The sequence below is a fragment of the Sprattus sprattus genome (genome assembly GCF_963457725.1).
Source record: "Sprattus sprattus genome assembly, chromosome: 19".
Lineage (NCBI taxonomy): Eukaryota > Metazoa > Chordata > Actinopteri > Clupeiformes > Clupeidae > Sprattus > Sprattus sprattus.
In genome coordinates, this window is record NC_137917.1 from 5,387,727 (window position 1) to 5,406,460 (window position 18,734).

General features: G+C 42.4%; 2 protein-coding genes across 2 annotated transcripts; one reads left to right on the plus strand and one right to left on the minus strand.

Moving 5' to 3' along the window:
• Window positions 1-574: 574 nt before the first annotated feature.
• On the plus strand, window positions 575-2,854 carry LOC308380884 (large ribosomal subunit protein eL30). Its single transcript, XM_080858329.1, has 5 exons — window positions 575-616; window positions 727-775; window positions 1,705-1,850; window positions 2,095-2,225; window positions 2,750-2,854. Exons 2-5 carry the CDS (start codon window positions 755-757, stop codon window positions 2,803-2,805), a joined length of 354 nt encoding a protein of 117 aa, XP_080714455.1. The 5' UTR covers window positions 575-616; window positions 727-754; the 3' UTR covers window positions 2,806-2,854.
• Window positions 2,855-6,442: 3,588 nt separating this feature from the next.
• LOC308380863 (matrilin-2-like) lies at window positions 6,443-16,367 on the minus strand. The gene is made up of 14 exons (XM_080858308.1): window positions 16,268-16,367; window positions 14,836-14,995; window positions 13,524-14,096; window positions 13,017-13,133; window positions 12,441-12,563; window positions 11,659-11,781; window positions 10,641-10,763; window positions 10,334-10,456; window positions 10,073-10,195; window positions 8,460-8,588; window positions 7,885-8,295; window positions 7,537-7,689; window positions 6,708-6,800; window positions 6,443-6,617 (listed from the first exon to the last, which is right to left on the minus strand). Exons 2-14 carry the CDS (start codon window positions 14,969-14,971, stop codon window positions 6,562-6,564), a joined length of 2,283 nt encoding a protein of 760 aa, XP_080714434.1. The 5' UTR covers window positions 14,972-14,995; window positions 16,268-16,367; the 3' UTR covers window positions 6,443-6,561.
• Between the last annotated feature and the right edge of the window lie 2,367 nt (window positions 16,368-18,734).

Consider the following 18,734-nt stretch of genomic DNA (forward strand, 5'->3'; position numbering starts at 1 on the left):
TTGAGCTTGTTTTGCTGATTTTAAGAAAGCTATTTTACAAAATTCTACAAAGCAGAGTAGGGGGTAAAATATATGATATTATCAAATCAAATTCCTGCATTGTACAGATGGTTTGCCACTGGTGTCACCCATTAAACAAGGGTTAAGACCAGCAGGACCTGATTCTTTCAAGATCTTTTAGAACTCTTCTGTCAGAACTGGGCCCTGACAGTTAATTTGGCAAAAACAAGAATTCATTATGTTATAATTATCTTGGCCTGAAACTCGGTGCCTCTGAAAACTTTGACCTAGTGGCGAATTAGTTGAAAGAAAAAGCTTACAAAGCTCTATCTATAAAGGCAAATTCACTCACTCACTCACTCACTCACTCACAGTGTCATTATACCATTTGCATTGAATGTGAGGTATGGGGTCCACTAAGTCAACTAGACTATAGTTATAGTAGATAGGACAAGCATCCCTAAGAAATATTCTCATGCAGGGCTGAATTAGGCAGATTCCCATTAGTACTTTTAAATTTAAATTAAATTTAAATTCGCGCTGATGACGACATTAAAGCACTGCATCCTGGGACAATCCCTCTTTCTAGCCCAGGACGCATCGGCGAACACAACCGGTAAATAACGTTGTGTGGTTAAGTGGAAATATTGTTATCATCTGAGACCTTTCGGTTGTCACACTTGCTATTTGAATTGCAGATATTAACCTGTTATTCGTTTCGCTTAGGTGGGTCAGAAGGGAATAAACAGCAAAAATGGTAGCCGCAAAGAAAACGGTAAGTGGAGAAAATGGCTAGCTAGCGAGTTATCCAAGTTAGCTCACAAGCAAGGGACATTTCACGTGGTGGCAAATAGACGCGACCCATGGCCCAGATAACGTCACATTTTAGCGGATATTTTGCAAAAACTATGTGTAACTCCTAACGTTGTATTTCAACGAAATTATTTGGTATTGTTGGGTCAATCGTAGAGGATTTTGCATTGTCGAATGATGGTTCATTAATGGCTAGCTAAGTGACTCTGTGCTAATTCGTACTAGGCTACTTCCTGTAAACCGAAAACATGGGAAACCATGCTGTAAATGTGAACTATCATAAGGGCACACGCTGTGTTTGCAGCAATGGTGACTAAAGAGAGATGTATGTACCAAATCGTATTACTGCACTGTTATGACCAAGTTTAAAATATTATAAATCATTTTCGATGCGAATCATTCTCGCCTGTCTGACCACTCCATGATCTGAACAGGGCTAGAAATTCGCGAGATTCAAAACCAACACGAGAATCAGCAGATCAGACCTCTACTTTCTTTTCTGTTCTCACCTCTGCATCGTTGGTGACATATCTAGTTAACAGTCTTGAGGTCATCCCTCTTCTCCATACATCATTACACACGGCCTTAACTTTTGAAATGGTCAGAGTTAATCTCCCAACCAAACTGTTCTCGCTACAGTTTCGAATGGCAGATATAATTTGAGTACTGGAACCAAGGATTCATTACAGTTTAATAACAGACAGAACTTAGTTACACAGAAATTGCGTTCTTTAACCAGCACACATATTATTTACTTGTTGGAAGTCGGATAAATAATTGCCTGGCAGGGCACAACAGGGGGTAGTTTGTCAGAGTTGTAGTTGAGTATATGAGAGTTGTCCTTTTGAGTGTTTTTTGTGTTACTCACCTAACTTTCATATGGTTGCACAGAAAAAGTCCCTGGAGTCCATCAACTCTCGGCTCCAGTTGGTGATGAAAAGCGGGAAGTTTGTCTTGGGCTACAGACAGACACTTAAAATGATCCGTCAGGGCAAGGCCAAGCTGGTCATTCTGGGCAACAACACCCCAGCTCTGAGGTAACTTGTTATTAATATTATTAAAATGGAATAATATTTTTATTAAATTATTATTGAATACTATGGTGTGAGGTGCAGTATTTGGTCTTGTTTGGAACTCAGGTGTTTAATGAAAAGGGTGGTGGTTCAGAATTCATACTCCTGATCATATGGCACACACAGAGATTCCCATCACTGATTCCTTTGTTTCTTCTGCAGATGTTTTTGATTGTGTTAGGTTCTACTAATGGTTGTTTTCCTGCAGAAAATCTGAAATTGAGTATTATGCTATGCTGGCCAAGACGGGAGTCCATCACTACAGCGGGAACAACATTGAGCTGGGTACAGCCTGTGGTAAATACTTCAGGGTGTGTACACTGGCTATCATTGATCCTGGTGAGTACAGCAACACTAGATATTGGATCAAACCAGTTGTCAGTATAATATCTGTTGGGGATGAAGGTATACCACTGCGTTTGCATGACATGCTTTCTGTGACAAGGAATGTCGTCAGTCTATGCCTTAATGATAAGAGTCCAGGATTCTAAGCAAATGTATTTGTTGCTCTCCTCACAGTTCTCTAGCTGTCTGTTCAGTGTGTGCGAAGAAAGCACTTTAATGAAAAGATGGTGCCGCAATTGTTCCGAGATAATGAGTATACATTTGAGGAGATTGTATCAAGTTGCGAATCATTCTCGCCTGATGGATCTCTCTGTGGTCTGAACAGGGCTAGTACTTCGCTAGATGAACAGCAACTCGAGAATTAGCAGATCAGACCTCTAATGTCTTTCTGTTCTCACCCTGCTTTGATGCTGACATGGCCATACATTTCCAACTTAACCTTTTACCCCTTGCAGTGGTTTAAGTGTGTGCCACACCAGGCTGTGTTCTGTTACTCATACTTCTGTGCTTTTGTGCAGGTGATTCAGACATCATCAGGAGCATGCCCGACCAGCAGCAGCCGGGCAAGGAATAATTGTACAGCCCACACCCAAAGTTGTAATAAAAAAATACTACAAAAAATATTGCTATTTTAATGTTTTCTTGGAACTGAAGCAACAGTTTTACAATATTCCTCTGGTCATTTTGAAAGGAATACACTGTACATCTACAGTACCTTGCGTAAGTATTCACCCCCTTGGATGTTTTACCCTTTTATGGCTTTTATAAATCAGTCATGGTCAATATAAGTTGGCTTTTTGGACAAAAAAAATCACAAAATAGCTCTCTTTAATGTCAAAGTGAAAATATATTTCTACACAGTTATGTAAATTAAATACAAAAATGTAATGAAAATAAGTGATTGCATAAGTATTCACCCCCTTTATCACCCCCTTTATATAGACTGACCTAATTCAACAGAGGTCCAGCCAATTGGTGCTAGAAGTCTCACAATTAGTGATCTGGGGATCAGTGTGCAGTAAATGTGTCTCAAGTGATTGTAGTATAACGACACCTGTGTCTGGAAGGTCTATTCACTGGTCAGTATTCAGTAATCAGTATTCCTGGCTACTGTTACAACATGAAGACCACAGATCACCCTAAGAAACTCAGAGAAAAGGTTGTTGAAAAGTACAGGTCAGGGGAAGGATACAAAAAAATGTCCAAGGCACTTAACATCCCCTGAAATTCTGTTCAATCCATCATCAAGAAATGGAAGGAATATGGCACATGTGTAAATCTGCCTAGATCAGGCCGTCCTTACAAACTGAGTGACCATGCAAGAAGGACACTAGTAAGAGAGGCCACCAAGACACCTATGACTACTCTGAAGAAGTTTCAAGCTTCAGCAGCTGGTATGGGAGAGACTCTGCATACCACCACTGTTGCCTTGGTTCTTCACCAATCAAAGCTTCATTGAAGAGAGCCACTGTTGAAAAAATGCTCCACTTTGGTCTCATCAAACCACAGAACCTTCTTCCACTTGACCATGGAGACTTCCACATGCCTTTTGGCGAACTGTAGTCGATCCTTTTTTTCAACAGTGGCTCTCTTCCATAAAGCTTAGATTGGTGAAGAACCAAGGCAACCGTGGTGGTATGCAGAGTTTCTCCAATCTCAACTGCTGAAGCTTGAAACTTCTTCAGAGTAGTCATAGGTCTATTGGTGGCCTATCTTACTAGTCTCCTTCTTGAACGGCCCCTCAGTTTGTGAGGACGGCCTGATCTGGGCAGATTTACACATGTGCCACAATCCATCCATTTCTTGATGATGGATTTAACAGAATTCCAGGGGATGTTTAGTGCCTTGGACATTTTTTTGTATCCTTCCCCTGACTTATACTTTTCAACAACCTTTTCTCTGAGTTGCTTAGAGTGATCTTGGGTCTTAATGGTTTAACAATAGCCAGTAATACTGATTCCTGAATACTGACCAGTGAATGGACCTTCCAGACACAGGTGTCGTTATACTACAATCACTTGAGACACATTCACTGCACACTGACCCCCATTACACAAATTGTGAGACTTCTAGCACCAATTGGCTGGACCTCTGTTGAATTAGGTCAGTCTATATAAAGGGGGTGATAAAGGGGGTGAATACTTATGCAAGCACTTATTTTCATTACATATTTGTATTTAATTTACATAACTGTGTAGAAATATATTTTCACTTTGACATTAAAGAGAGCTATTTTGTGAATTTTTTTGTCCAAATAGCCAACTTATATTGACCATGACTGATTTATAAAAGCCATAAAAGGGTAAAACATCCAAGGGGGTGAATACTTACGCAAGGTACTGTATATACAGTGGAAGAGCCTTATTTGTTTGAAAGGACCTGGTTCGTATGTGGGCAGAGCCAAGCAGTGTTTCTAAGCCTGATTTGAAACAAAATGGAATGAACCTTATTGGAAATGCACAGAATGTAGTTGACTAGTGTCTTGTAACGTGCAAAACTCAAACGTGGTAGTTGATGTCATGGGTTAGTCTAACTGCATTCTGAATGGTTTAATTCCAATGACCCGCTCAGTACTTCGCCCATGTAGGTCAGTCTCATGGTGTGTTGTACACCAATGAATTTCTATTTAGTGTTCCACCATGTCCTGATAGTTAAGTAAATGGCAAAGTATGTTATGACTATAATTTGTCATGTAAACATGATTGCAGTCAGTGACGTACCTGTAGTGTTGGAAGAGATTCAATTACAACATGGGTAATTTAAAAATATCTTTAATTTTGTAAGTCTGATATGATAATTGAGTCATATCTGGTCAAATTTGCCAGATTGATTAGGCTGAGCCTAATGTGACAAGTGCGAAGTTGGATATTGTAATGGTTACAAGATCAATAGTTTATTTGTACACTCAAATAATCAAGTTGTGCGGATTTAGCAATTTTCATCCAGTATGCAACATACACTAACCTAAGGCGGTGATGTGATTATTGATGTTGAAAATAGCTTGTGTTTTAAAGGAGCATTCTCAACTAGTTGTATTTTAGCAACATATGTAATGGTTCTTGGCTTGGGAACAGTATATAAGACAATATGATATAAATATCTTTGAGTTGAAATATAAAAATACACAATAGGCCATCATTCAGTGTAGTACATTTGCCATAAACCCCTCAAAAAAAGTTCGGAAACGTTTTTTCGGCCGATTATTCCTCTCCTTCAATAATGCCAATTGATATTGTATTTTATATTGTTGGAAAGCCTGATTAGTCCCCTTTACAACGAGGTACAACTTGTAAGGAGTGTGCATTCGTGGAATGAGCAACACAGCTAAATCTGTGGGTAGCGGCCTAAAAAAGTGCCAAAATCCCCTGCAAAATTCTTCTGTTGGTATTCACTCTTGTTTTGAGCTTCAAGTGCTGGCAGGTGTGGACTGGCACCTAATTGACAGCACTTGTGTGCATGGGTCCTGCCACTTTGTTGAGTTTGTGTGTGCTCCTAGCATAAACATTCAGGATAATAGGGCAACTGGAAGCTGGTGTTCCAGTAGGCTACGCGTAGTGGCAGCATTGGTACCATTTCCAAACTTAGGACCAAGTTCTGTGAGACTGGTGAAGTCAAAGACAGACCACGAAGTGGCCGTCCCAGGAAGACAACACCCCAAGAAGACTGGTTCCTCATCCTTGCTTCACTGAGGAACCGTAGGCTTTCTTCCAGATTTACAGGCAAGATTTGCACAACGGTACCACAGATAAATCTCTGATCAGACGGTGAGGAACAGACTGCACATGGCCGGTCTTCGTGCTTATAAGGCTGCCAGGGAGCCTGCAATGACTGCCCTTAACGCTACTGAGGTCCCTGTCAGTGTAAAATGAATAAAGTGTAAAAATGGCCAATATGTGTTGTTTTTTCCTTATTACACTAGGAAAATGCAGTCATCCAATCCACCAAGCATCTCAAAACAAGATTGAATACCAACAGAAGAATATTGCAGGGGAATTTGGATTACCAACAAGAATATTGCAGGGGATTTTGGCAAAAAAAATTAGGCCGCTACCCACACATTTAGCTGTGTTGCTTATTCCACGAATGCACGATCCTTACCAGTTGTATCTCGTTGTAAAGGTGACTAATCAGGCTTTCCAACGATATAAAATACAATACCAATTGGTATTATTAAAGGGGAGGAATAATCGACCGATATAACGTTTCCAAACTTTTTTTGAGGAGTTTATCTTAAATACAACAGTTTGTTATAGATCCCTTCAGTATCTCCTCCACCCCACATACTGAACAATAGTTACGTAAAGGCCTTCATAGTACACAGGTTTCTTTCTCACTTGGTCTTTCTGGGGTTCTCCAGGCTCTCGATCTTCTTTGTCATTGCTTCCAGTATTTACCAGTTAAGGAAAGCAGGAGCTATACATCAACGGTGCACTAAAAACTTACATTTCCACATTGAACGCAAGTCTGAAAGGATATGTTTCTGGGTCAGCTTTCTGATTTGCTCTGAGGCCTGATTCTGGAAGGCTACCAAACTGTTGCACTCACACTGGTCTGTGGGAGCTGGTTTACCTGGGAAAGCACATAAGGACTGTTTAGTCATTGACAAATTCAAACGTTTTGCTTGAGCTAGCTATTTGGTTTTGCCAGTAGGGGGCATAGATACACCAAGAAAACAGAAGTCCAGTTAGGTCCAGCAGGGACACGTCATCTGCCACCTGTCAGTGATCAAAATGGCTGTTAGTTCAGCTCTGGACAGAAAGGCATATCCGTCTCTGAAGATCAGTGTCTACCATAGATGGCCAGCAGTCATCATGCCATTAATCATTGTGAGTTAAGTATAATTGCAGTAATATTTATGAGTTACTAATGGTTGGACCTGGCTGAGCTGAAAGGTCATCCCTAAGATTCACATGGTAATACCGAATCACATGAAAGATTAAACACAAACAGTCTACATCAATCATTCTTTCGACACAAGTTTTTAAGATACCATCTGTCTTCTAAAGTGCTGTGATAGCATTTACAACACTTAAGGCATGGCCTTGTGTAAATCTTACAGAAAAAGACTTCCCTCCAAGTTGACTTTCATGTGTCTGGGATCTTGAAGAGGGAAATTGGTATTGAGTTAGAAAGAAACAGATGTGGCAAAGGGATATTTCCCATACTGAGAGAGGAACAAGTATATGCCAGCTCCTTGGACATCTCTACATCCCCAACTAGCAATGCAATGTTAGAATTTACTGGTAGTGCTAAAATGATTGTAAATGATAATTATTATGACTGAGAATTAACTGAAGACCGCTACCGTGACAAATCTCAGCCTGAAGTTTGTCGGTGATGTTTCCCATGTGGCTGAAGTCCTCAGCATAGTAGAGATGCTTGTCGTCTGGCTCAGATGCGATCTCTCTGAGCTCATCCTCTATGGCTTTACCCACACCCACAGCATACATCGTAACACCTTCACAGGAGAATCCAAGATATTGATCGCATGTTTGGACATGAAAACGCATCAAACCGGACACTGACAATGGGTTTCATGTCCATTTGAGATTGAACTCCCAACCTCATGTTTTAAGTAACCTCCAACACAACAGTAAAGACAAACATCAAACATATTCAATTCCAAAAACATTGAGAACCTCCTAATAGGTACCAGCTTGCTTGGCTTTGGTGGCCCACCCAGACACATCGTCCTGAGAGCGGCCGTCGGTGAAAACCACACAGGCACGTGGAACTCTGTGGCGACCACCCTCTGCCGCAGAGAAGCTGTGCTCGAACATGTGCCTGAGGGCCGAGCCCGTCATGGATCCTCGGCCCATGTACTGCATGCCTGCCACAGCCTGCTGGATGGCCTGGGCGCTGTGGTGCTGGGCCAGGGTGAACTCCGTGCGCACCTTCGTGGAGTACTGGATTAGGCCCACCTGAGTGCCACGTTTGGACACAGCCAGAGTCTCCACGATGCCGCTGACCCACTTCTTCACCCGGTCAAAGTTGGCCGTACCCAGGCTCTTGGAGCCGTCAATCACAAACACCAAGTCCATGACCCCACCTCCACAGTCAGACTCTGGCACAAAGGGTGAATAACTTTAAGCACTGAAATTTCACTGAGATTGATTTTTCTTATTTTAGCCATCAGATGGCAGAGAGTTAAGCTCAATTGCCATTAATAATCAACATTTACGTTGCACATACACAAACACAGCATCATGAAATGTGATAACCTCATACTTTTGCAACCCTTGCCATCCTCGGCCAGTGTGTAGCCCTCGAAGCAGATACAGACGTAAGAGTCAGCCCTAGCGGTGCTGACACACTGATGCTCACAGCCATGGTCGACAGTCTGGCAAATGTCCTGACCTGTTCATAAGAAAAATACAGAATATAAAACTGTAGCATTGTCATCAGGACTAAAACACATGATTTTGCCTCTACTTGCATTCCTGGTACTTAAACAGATAAGCATTTTCATTCAAACACTAAAATTGAATGCTCAGATTCACCAGTTGTCTGTGAATCACATCTCTCTGTGAATCACATGTTTCTAATTAGCAATTCCACTGTCTGACTCCAAAGTCTGCTATTGAACCAGCAACCGCAATTGCTCTCAAGTGAAGGACATAATCTAACGCCTGTGGCCATTCCTTCTTGCCCATTGGTGAACTCCAGGTCCAAGTGTGCCTGCTGTCACAGGTATTACACAGCTGGGCTGTTATGAAAGCTTCACAGCATCTGGGCTGAAGGAGGAGTCCTGAGCATGACCCCTCGGAAGGACAACAGCACTGACGTCTCAGGAAGGCACATTAGGTCAATGAGCACACAACACGCGCTCTTATATATTATAAGTATACGACAGGCCGTTTCTGAAAATGACTTCTCTCAGAAAAGACGCCATGTAATTCTAAACTTCTAGTTCATTTTAAGGGCATTTTAGGACAAATACATGTAATGGTAAAAGCTAACTAGATGAAATCATACAGTAATAGCAAGAAAAGAAAGTGTGCGTGTGCGTGTGCGTGTGCGTGTGCTTAGTCATCCACAAGTCACTGAGATACTGTGATATTATTTGCCAATCAAAAAAATGTTAACAGGAGTAGAACTGGTAGTCTGCCTTGGAATCCCAGAATGAGAGTCACATCCAGACACAGGAAGGCAATTAGTGAAATCAATAACTGAAATGGATTGATCCCTCTGTGAGGCTGGTGAGGTGCCACAGAATCAGTGACAGTCACGCCTGTGCTGATGGACCTGCCACCACGTCACCATCCACATTAGCATTATCCTTCTGTCACCTCCTGCGGAAGTCCTAAAAGTCTAAAGAAGAATGTAAACATGACATGCTTTTGACAAGTGGCAGTAGTGTATGCATGCGTGTTTGTGCCAAAGGGCACCCTGCCTGGCTGCCACTAGCTGGTCATTATATTCTATTTAATCCTGAGGAAAAAAAGTCACTCTGTTATGAGGACATGGATTAACAGTGGCCTTGACTTTCATTCACAAATGACATAACACAAATACCAGCGACAAAATAAAAGCAGGTTAGGGCAGGCCATTGGAGAATCCCTTCAGGCGAGCATCATTTCCTATACTCAGGCTCTATGTGCAATTATATGACTATCACATGATTATCAAGATCTTTTTTGACATAACAGTTATAACAGATACATTTACTTGACAATTATTTCATAGATATATCATTAAAAAGTGGCTATAATACTTGGAATATTAATGAAGAATGAATGCAAGTTTTTACACTCACATCCATCTAAGTTATCCTTCAGCTGCCAATAAGTAACTGAACTGTGCAGGTAGAACTGAAATAGGTCAGTGACACATTTACTTACTTTTGCAGGTTTTGCCATCAAGTCTCAGAGTGTAGCCTTTCTGACAGCGGCACACAAACGAGTCCTCTTTGTTCACACACTCATGCTCACACCCGTGATCGCCCAGAGCACACTGGTCAATTTCTGACGTGAAGAGCATTGGCAATAGGTTAATGTTTTAGGTTACACAACGTTGCCACTTTTTAGTATGACTGTAAAATGGAGAAAATGTAATGAATTTTCTATAATATGCCTTCGGTTACAAATATGAATCTGTCTTACTTTTGCAGGTTTTGCCATCAGGTCTCAGTGTGTAGCCTTTCTGACAGCGGCACACAAACGAGTCCTCTGTGTTCACACACTCATGTTCACAGCCGTGATCGCCCAGAGCACAGATGTCAATTCCTGTGTAGCAAACAAGAGCATAGCACATATTCTGACTTAGCTATGACCACACATACTCCAAAAGAGATATATGTTTGTCCACTTAGCTCACAACTCTTCCAATCTTAACACGAGATGAAATAGTTTTGATTCAGAACTTGAGGTGGTTTAATTAAAAATGTACGCCATTGAAACACAAACTTACTTTTGCAGATTTTGCCATCAGGTCTCAGTGTGTAGCCTTCATGACAGCGGCACACAAACGAGTCCTCTGTGTTCACACACTCATGTTCACAGCCGTGTTCGTCCTGAGCACAGAGGTCAATTTCTGAAGCGATAGCAATAGGATGCGTAAGGGGAATATATATTCTTCTCACTTTCTTAACATACAGAGTGAACATACCTCTTTCAGGTATGACCAATGAGTTCTACAACTGCAACTCTTATCTCCTTTCCATATTACTATTCTTCAAATAGAATTTGTGAATTTGTCAATGTTCTACTACACCCCAGAGAGAATGCCTGACATTCATAATAGATTAATATTCCATTTGCCATGGAACACCCTCCTAATAGCTGCAGAAATGAGAGAGCTGACATGATTCATCATTATCTGTATTGAGGGAGTACTGGTGTCTTCCACAAGGACATATTCTTCTCAACAGAGTACAAATCACAGAACACAGTACCCCTTCCCCCCCATGGGTGTCCAGAGACATTGTTCCAATACATCAGTGCATGTGTAGGAGGAAAGACTGCCTCCAAGTGGAGTGGATCCAGGGGGATTTCAACACAGCTGTGCGGCCACGCGAGGCCCTGAGTCTCAGTTCCAGAGGGTAGGCAGAGAGGCACAGAGAGAGACTGGAGTCATTTCATAACTTGCACAGAGCAGAGGGAGCACGGAATGAGCCAAGGGTGCAGTGGGAGGGTTGGTGATTTAACTGCAGCTTACTTGTCCATTAACCGTGAGCCAACAAGCTTTTAAGGGAGCTTTCTATGTTGCACGATGAAACGTTCAGTGACGTGCAATGCACTAACTTATTCATTTCAGAGATGTCTGGCAAAACCTAAGTGACAGTTTAGCCTAGACAAAATCTGTACATTTATGAATAAAATATGTTATTTCTGTATATTTCTTAAATCCATCGGGATATAGCAGAAAAAAACACATTATAAGCTAAACTGTTAAGTGCAGACGGATCAGATGACTCTAGTGTGCTTACTGCTGCATGTTTTGCCGTCCAGGTTGAGGATGTAGCCCTTCTTGCAACTGCAGACGTAGGAGTCGGCGGTACTGATGCAGTTGTGTTCACAGCCATGGTTCCCCAGGTCACAGAAATCAATTTCTTCAAAAGGTTACATAAAACGTTACAGTTGGATGGATTGTTCTTCATTACTCAGATGTGTTGTATTGCTTTTAGTTCTGCGCATACCACCATTAACCATCTCAATTGACTGTTCTTGCCCTTCATGTTGATTGAAAAATACAGACCTCTAAACAAAGAGTTTGCAGACAACTAACTATTACCATGCTTCCTGGAAGAACTTCCTAGCAGAACAATGCACATACCGGTATACTTCTTTCTGAGACAAAAAATAAAAAATAATGTTTAAAAGCACAATAAAATTCTATGCCTTGACAGCCTGATAGCATAACCTAGGGTTAGACAAGGAAAGTCTAGTTGTCAGCTTTTACTCCCTCTCTAAATGTAACCGAGGAAATGCAAAGATATTAAATGTATCAAGTTCCCCAGTTCCACCAGAACTTGATATATTATTTACACTGCATGGTTCATTTGGGAGAATGTGTGGAAACACTTAACTTGACACCTTCCTTTATGAAGCCCACACAAATCTGCCATGAACCAGACCTATCTGCCATCACCACTGACGCAGGTTTGTGTCAACACTCGAGAAATGGCAATGCAATCAAATTTAAAAAAAAATGAAAAGAAAAAGAACTGTACAGTAAAGGAATGGAAGTGCAGTAAAAGAGGAGTCTCACTGCGACATGTCTTCCCGTCCTCGTCGAGCTCGAATCCTTCTCGGCATCTGCACTCGTAGCCCTCAGGCAGGTTGGCACAGATGTGTTGGCACCCATGATCAACCATGGCACACGTGTCCTCCTCTAAGGGAGGTGGACACCAAAGGGATAGTTACCACTGGGGCGAAAAAGGATTCTCTTCATCTCCATTTTTAAAGGTCAGTATAAATCAAAGCTCATAGATTTACACATCACATTTTATCACTGTTGAACATGGCAGCCCAAACTGTTCCAGAGGTGTGTAAATAGTGAAATAATTTAAAGTTGAAAGTTGTCAGGGGGATGTAAAAATAGTTAATTTAAAAATCATAAAATCATAAACTTTGCCAGCTGGTTATTCCATCTTGGCCCAATAAAACTGCAGCTCTGTATGACTGTAATGGAAAAAAGAAAAGGCTATCAACCAGCTGTTTTAAGGGTTTTCTACTCCTACTTCTTGGGTAGATTTCAGGTTTTATCTTTCCAAAGCACACATGGAATTATGTTTGCAGTGTGATTTAGGATTTGATTTAGGTCTGATTTGTGGTCAGGACTCACCACGGCACGTTTTGCCATCAGGGTTCAGGATGTAGCTCTTCCTGCATTTGCACATGTAGGAGGTGGGTGCACTGACACAGATGTGATCGCACTGGTGGTCCACCTCTGAACACAGATCTGTAGCTCAAATGAATGACACACACACGCACGCACACACACACACACACACACACACACACACACACACACACACAGAGACACACACACACACACACACACACACACACACACATATGTACACACACACACACACACACACACACACACACACACACACACACACACACACACACACGGACACACACACACACACGGACACACATGGACACACATGGACACACACACACACATACACACACAGCTTACAAATTAATTTGTATAGATTGCAAATGTACATGTTGCACCTACATAAGCCTGCCACAGATGTTAACAATAAACACCATGCCAACACTGTAGAACAGAAACATACAAACCAACAAATTCTGAAATATTTGAGCCCCATCTTACCCGCACAGAGCTTGTCCTGGAACACTGAAGTGAGAGTTTCAATCTGGCTGAAGTTTGCAACCAGAAAGACATGCTCCAAGTGTGGCTCACTGCCAATGGCCCTCAGTGTGTCCATGTCGACCCTGCCCACGCCCACCGCGAAGATCTCAATGCCCGCCTCCCGCGCCCCGGCCGCCGCCTCCTCCACCGTGTCCTGCGGCCGCCCGTCCGTCACCACCATGGCCACGCGGGGCACCTGCATGCTCTTGGGCCGGGCGCCCTGCTCCTCGGAGAAGGCCTCCTCGGTGGTGTAGCGCAGGGCCAGTCCCGTCATGGTGCCCGAGGCCAGGTGCTCCATGCTGCGGACGGCGCGCTCCACATCGGCCCGCCGGCGGAAGGCGTTGAGGGAGAACTCGTTCTGCACCACACTCCCGTACTGCAGCAGGCCCACGCGGGTGGAGTCCTCACCCACGTCCAGCACGCTCAGCACGTTCAGGATGAAGGTCTTCACCTTCTCGTAGTCGTCCGGACGAACGCTGCGTGAGCTGTCAATGACGAAGACAAAGTCCAGGGGCTTGCCTTGGCACTGGCTCTCTGTGGTAAGACCAGATGAAATGGAATCTTTAGCATCCTGCTAACTCACACAAGCTGCTTTTAACAACCACCATCAACGGAGAAATTGTCAACCCCCAAATTGGGATTTGAAACATAAATTGGCACTATGTGCTGCCACAAAGATGGAATTAACTTCTTTTCATTGAGTTGTCAGTAAAATGTAAAATAAGGTTGGATGTTTCCTTAAATGGTGTGCGTCTGGTATTATATACAGTATACTGCTGCGGTAAGCATTAGGAAGGCAGTTCTCCATAATCTAAGCAACACAAGGGTATGCTGTACGGTGGCTACCGTGGGACTTGGCAGACACATAAAGAAAACTGTCTTTGAAGTGAATACATTAAGCCTTGGCACACTTGTCCATTGCAGAGGATATATTTGAACGCCGTCAACACTGAGGACTTGATCATCTCTATCAGAGGAAACACACACCAGCAAATCCCTGAAGTAGATGTGAAACGCAAACCCACATGCCCTGACCCTAACCCCAACCCATAACCTCCTAAACACACACACACACACACACACACACACACACACACACACACACACACACACACACACACACACACACACACACACACACACACACACACACACACACACACACACACACACACACACACAAAACGGCAAACATGCATGGAAACAGTCCAGCCATTCCATTATTCCACCCAAACCTGTACTTGACTCAGGTTTCTGATTTCTCTTCTGTTACCCAGCGAGTTGGTCTGTAGGACAGGGTCCCTCTGGCTTTTGAAAGAGAGTGGTCGTGGGCGGTGCTTCTGTCGGCCCTGTCCACAGGCCCCAGGCCAGGCCAGCAGGGAGAGGAGGCAAAGGACCAGGGTCTTCATTTCAGCCAGGCGATGAGAAGGACACTGAGACAAACAAGACCACAGCAATAACCATAAGAACATACAGAGCATGGGGCAAGTGCATTCTGAAACCATGCGAGGGCAGGGCGTGTAAGACAGTGACCACTGAGATTTGACCTCTGACCTTAGAGCTATTATGAATACTCCCTGCCTTCTTGCATGTCCCTACGCTCCATATTTCATCAGCCTGAATGAAATGCCGTTTCTGTTTTTGTTTCCTGTATTTGTATGCATCTCAAATAAGAATGAGTGAAGATAAACGGTGTACATCCTCTTCAAGGGCGCAGGCAGAATTTAATACAAAATAAATAAGGGAGAGAAGCCAGCTACACATGGATATATTTGGACCACACTAGTTGCAACATTAGTAATTGAAATAGTGTTGTGTAATATAAGAAAGTATATACAGTATTTTTTTTAATTATCCCCAGCAGAAGGATGAAGACACCATCTGATAGGTGAAAATTCACCCTAGTTACCTCAGGACTCTGGAGCTGCATATAAGTATATTTATTAGACAAACAACAATTGCAATCGGGCTCCCCTCCCAGCACAAGGCTGAAAGTGAAGGCCTTGATAAACCCATCGCACAAGGTTTATATAGTCAGATGTTTAGCTTTCAGCAGGGATAACCACGTGGTGGATTTCTCACGTCCGAGTCTCCTTGTCTTGCAAGGATTGCAGTTTTGCACAAGGTCGGAAGAAGCACAGTTCCCTTCTTATCACCTCTAGTCTAAACATGCTCTTGTTCATATGCAGCCTAAGTGGCACTTAATATTCGAAGTTACACACACGCACAGAAAAGCCATGTTCCTGCTTTCATAAGCACATGATTCTTATAAGGTAATTAATAATACAAGGCACTTGATTCACACATTTTTAAAGTCATTAACAGTGTTTGGAAATAATCTCCATCACCATTAGCTGCACATTAGCAAAACATATATCTAAAAAGGCTCAAGTACCTTAGTACGTATAGTACCTGAGCGACAGACACTCTCACACACTCAACAACAAATTAAAATTGTGTAAAATGTCAAGCTGCTCCTGAAGCATCTGAATTCCCCATGTTTTGTAAACACATAACCGTCCCGGTAATGACTTTTCATTATGGAAGAAAAATGTGTCCAATGCCAAACCACTAGCCGTCTCCTGTGTTTACGCAGCGACACAGGTGAGCTCACTCACTTGTTGTTTATACCCAAGAACATTGGTTTCAATTTGTTCATTGAACAGCCGTAAAAAAAAGCCGAGTAAACAAATGATACCACTTACCGCAGTTCAGCAAAAGATGACTTTTCCGTCAAGAGTTGAGTGAGGGGAGCGAAATGGTTCTCTGCAAGTATTCAACCTGTGCGAGACGGGAGGAAAACACTTTCTATCACACTCTGACACACGCACAGATGTTCTCTGCCTCCTCCCGGACCCATTCAACGTTTTTTTTCTTCCTCTCGCCTTCCCTGGACTCTGCGCTTGTCTGTTCCTGCGCAGCTCCTGGTTACGCCTGAAATCGTGCCGAGACACTTCAAACTTGATGACTACCTGTTTCATTATTACTAATTTATACACCAAGAATGAATCGACTTATGAATCGACTGAGACACCAGAATTATGTTTTCATCATGTAGGCTAATACAATACAATTACGGTGCGTACAAGTATTCTTTCTTCATCAGGAAAGTTCACTGATTATCACCAATTAGGCTATAATTATAGAACTTCTAGGACTCAATCACTACCTCATTGTATTGGATATGCCGTAGGCAGTGGCGCAAAAAGTGGGTATGCGCTGTATGCGGCGCATAGAGGCGCCGCACCATGGGAGCGCCAAAGCGATGGTAAAAAAAAAAAAAAAAACATGTTGGTATTTTCTATATGTAGCTGCTGTTGTGCGTTTCTAAATCATTTTTGCATTTCCTTAATTTTATAACATTTTAGAGGACTAAGCAGGCTAGAGTAGGCGCCTTATCTCTTAAGATTCCATAATAGAATTTTGACATAGAAGAGGGAGCGTGAGGCCATGACCGCTAAACACACAAGCAGTTCGAACTAAGCTACGAGTAGTGAGTTGGTTGGATGGAAGATGGATAAAGCAAAAAAGCTGTTGGGAGCTTTGGGAACAGAAAAAGAAAGAGGGCAAAGGAGAATACATGTCAGGGGATGCGACAGCAATTAAATAAGTGGATGGTGAAAGGCAACAGGTAGGTTTTAAGGTGACTTTACGTTTGTGCTTGGAGGCTTGCAAATAATGTTAACAGATTAGCTAGCAGGCTAGCTAGCGTTTGCTAACATGAAATGTAGCAGCCAAATGGGGGTTTATGGCTAGCTTAAGCCTCATCAATTAGCTGTTCATGTTAGCTGTGCTGTCAAACATACAGGCTATCTGTTGGCATGATGCAATACTAGATGAATGGGCAAGTGCAAAGGCACGGCGTGTTATTATTTAGTAGCAACTAAAGAGCACTCTAGAATATTTTGGTAGCAGCATTGTTACACATCATCACCTTTAAAGATCTTTATTTGCAGTCTTACTCTTGCGTTTTAAAGCATTATGTTGCAATGGTTATCATTATAATGTTAATGTTTGCAACTGTTTATTATTTACTAATATATATCTATTTGTGTGTGTGTGTGTGTGTACAGTATATACTGTATGCACCATAGCGTACCATTACCATTATGGTAGGCATGCAGTGACTGATATACTTTAAAATAAACCTTTATTATTTAAAGCCCATACATGATGATGTCTGGCACACTTATTTATTTATTTGTTTAAGAAAAGAAAAAAAAACGTGTGTGTGTGTGGGGGGGGGGGGGGGGGGGGGTTAGGGTTAGGGTTAGGGTGGGGGGGGGGTTGGGGGGGGGGGGGGGGGGGCTCCAAAATTGTTGCTGCATACCCCCCTGACACTGGGCAGTTGCACCCCTGGCCGTAGGGCTAATATCATATAGTAGCCTATTAATGTATCAATATAAAAAGCAAAAACAGTTATTTAAATATTTTTTTTATCATTTAAATTATTTAAGCCCAAGATGAGACAGTAGCCTACTTTTTGCACTTGTAAACAATAAACAACAGCTGTGGAACAGCTTTAAAACTCACCACCTGATGTTCGTGCTCAGAACACATTGCAAAACTGCCCTCATACAGACCAAATGGAATTCATTCTTCTTAAAGTCATTCAGTTGTCTGGTCCTCTTCTGGGAGTACTCCTACATGAATGCCAAGTGTTAGCCCTGAATGTACTGCACTGTCTGACCTTAAAGAGGTAATGGTAGAAGAGAGGAAAGATTGGAAAAGGGTTTTGTACCTGGATGTAGTCGAGCCCAATCACCGTGAGAATACCTGTCGTACAAAGTGGACTTTATGAGCCCTCTTGCCCACTGCTTGCCCACTGGGGGTTTTACGTGAGGACTGACAGGTGCAGGTAGGTCTCTGAGCATGGAGGGGAATAATGGAGTCCTTTGCGTTGGGGCCAAACGCCCTTAAGGTATAGCCACCATTTATCAATAGAAATTAAAATGTTACACATGCAGTCGTGCAGGTCTTTTCTTAAGTAAGTTGTTAAACTCAATTCTATCTACGATTCGGTGTTAAGATTTTTGGTACTTCATTTTCATCTTCAGAAAAATAAAACACTGGTATAGTTAGCCGAATTTGTAAAAGTTCTAAATACAACGATGCAATGATTGTTGATGTCTAACAGGTATTCCTAATTTTGGATGCTTTTCTCTGTCTCAA

Coding starts and splice junctions, on each gene's coding strand:
- LOC308380884 (XM_080858329.1), top strand. CDS start 755: ATGGTAGCCGCAAAGAAAACG. Junction 776..1,704: donor TGGTAGCCGCAAAGAAAACG/GTAAGTGGAGAA, acceptor ATGGTTGCACAG/AAAAAGTCCCTGGAGTCCAT. Junction 1,851..2,094: donor AACAACACCCCAGCTCTGAG/GTAACTTGTTAT, acceptor GTTTTCCTGCAG/AAAATCTGAAATTGAGTATT.
- LOC308380863 (XM_080858308.1), bottom strand. CDS start 14,971: ATGAAGACCCTGGTCCTTTGCCTCCTCTCCCTGCTGGCCTGGCCTGGG. Junction 10,764..11,658: donor GGACGGCAAAACATGCAGCA/GTAAGCACACTA, acceptor CTATCGCTTCAG/AAATTGACCTCTGTGCTCAG. Junction 8,296..8,459: donor GGATGGCAAGGGTTGCAAAA/GTATGAGGTTAT, acceptor CCTTTGTGCCAG/AGTCTGACTGTGGAGGTGGG.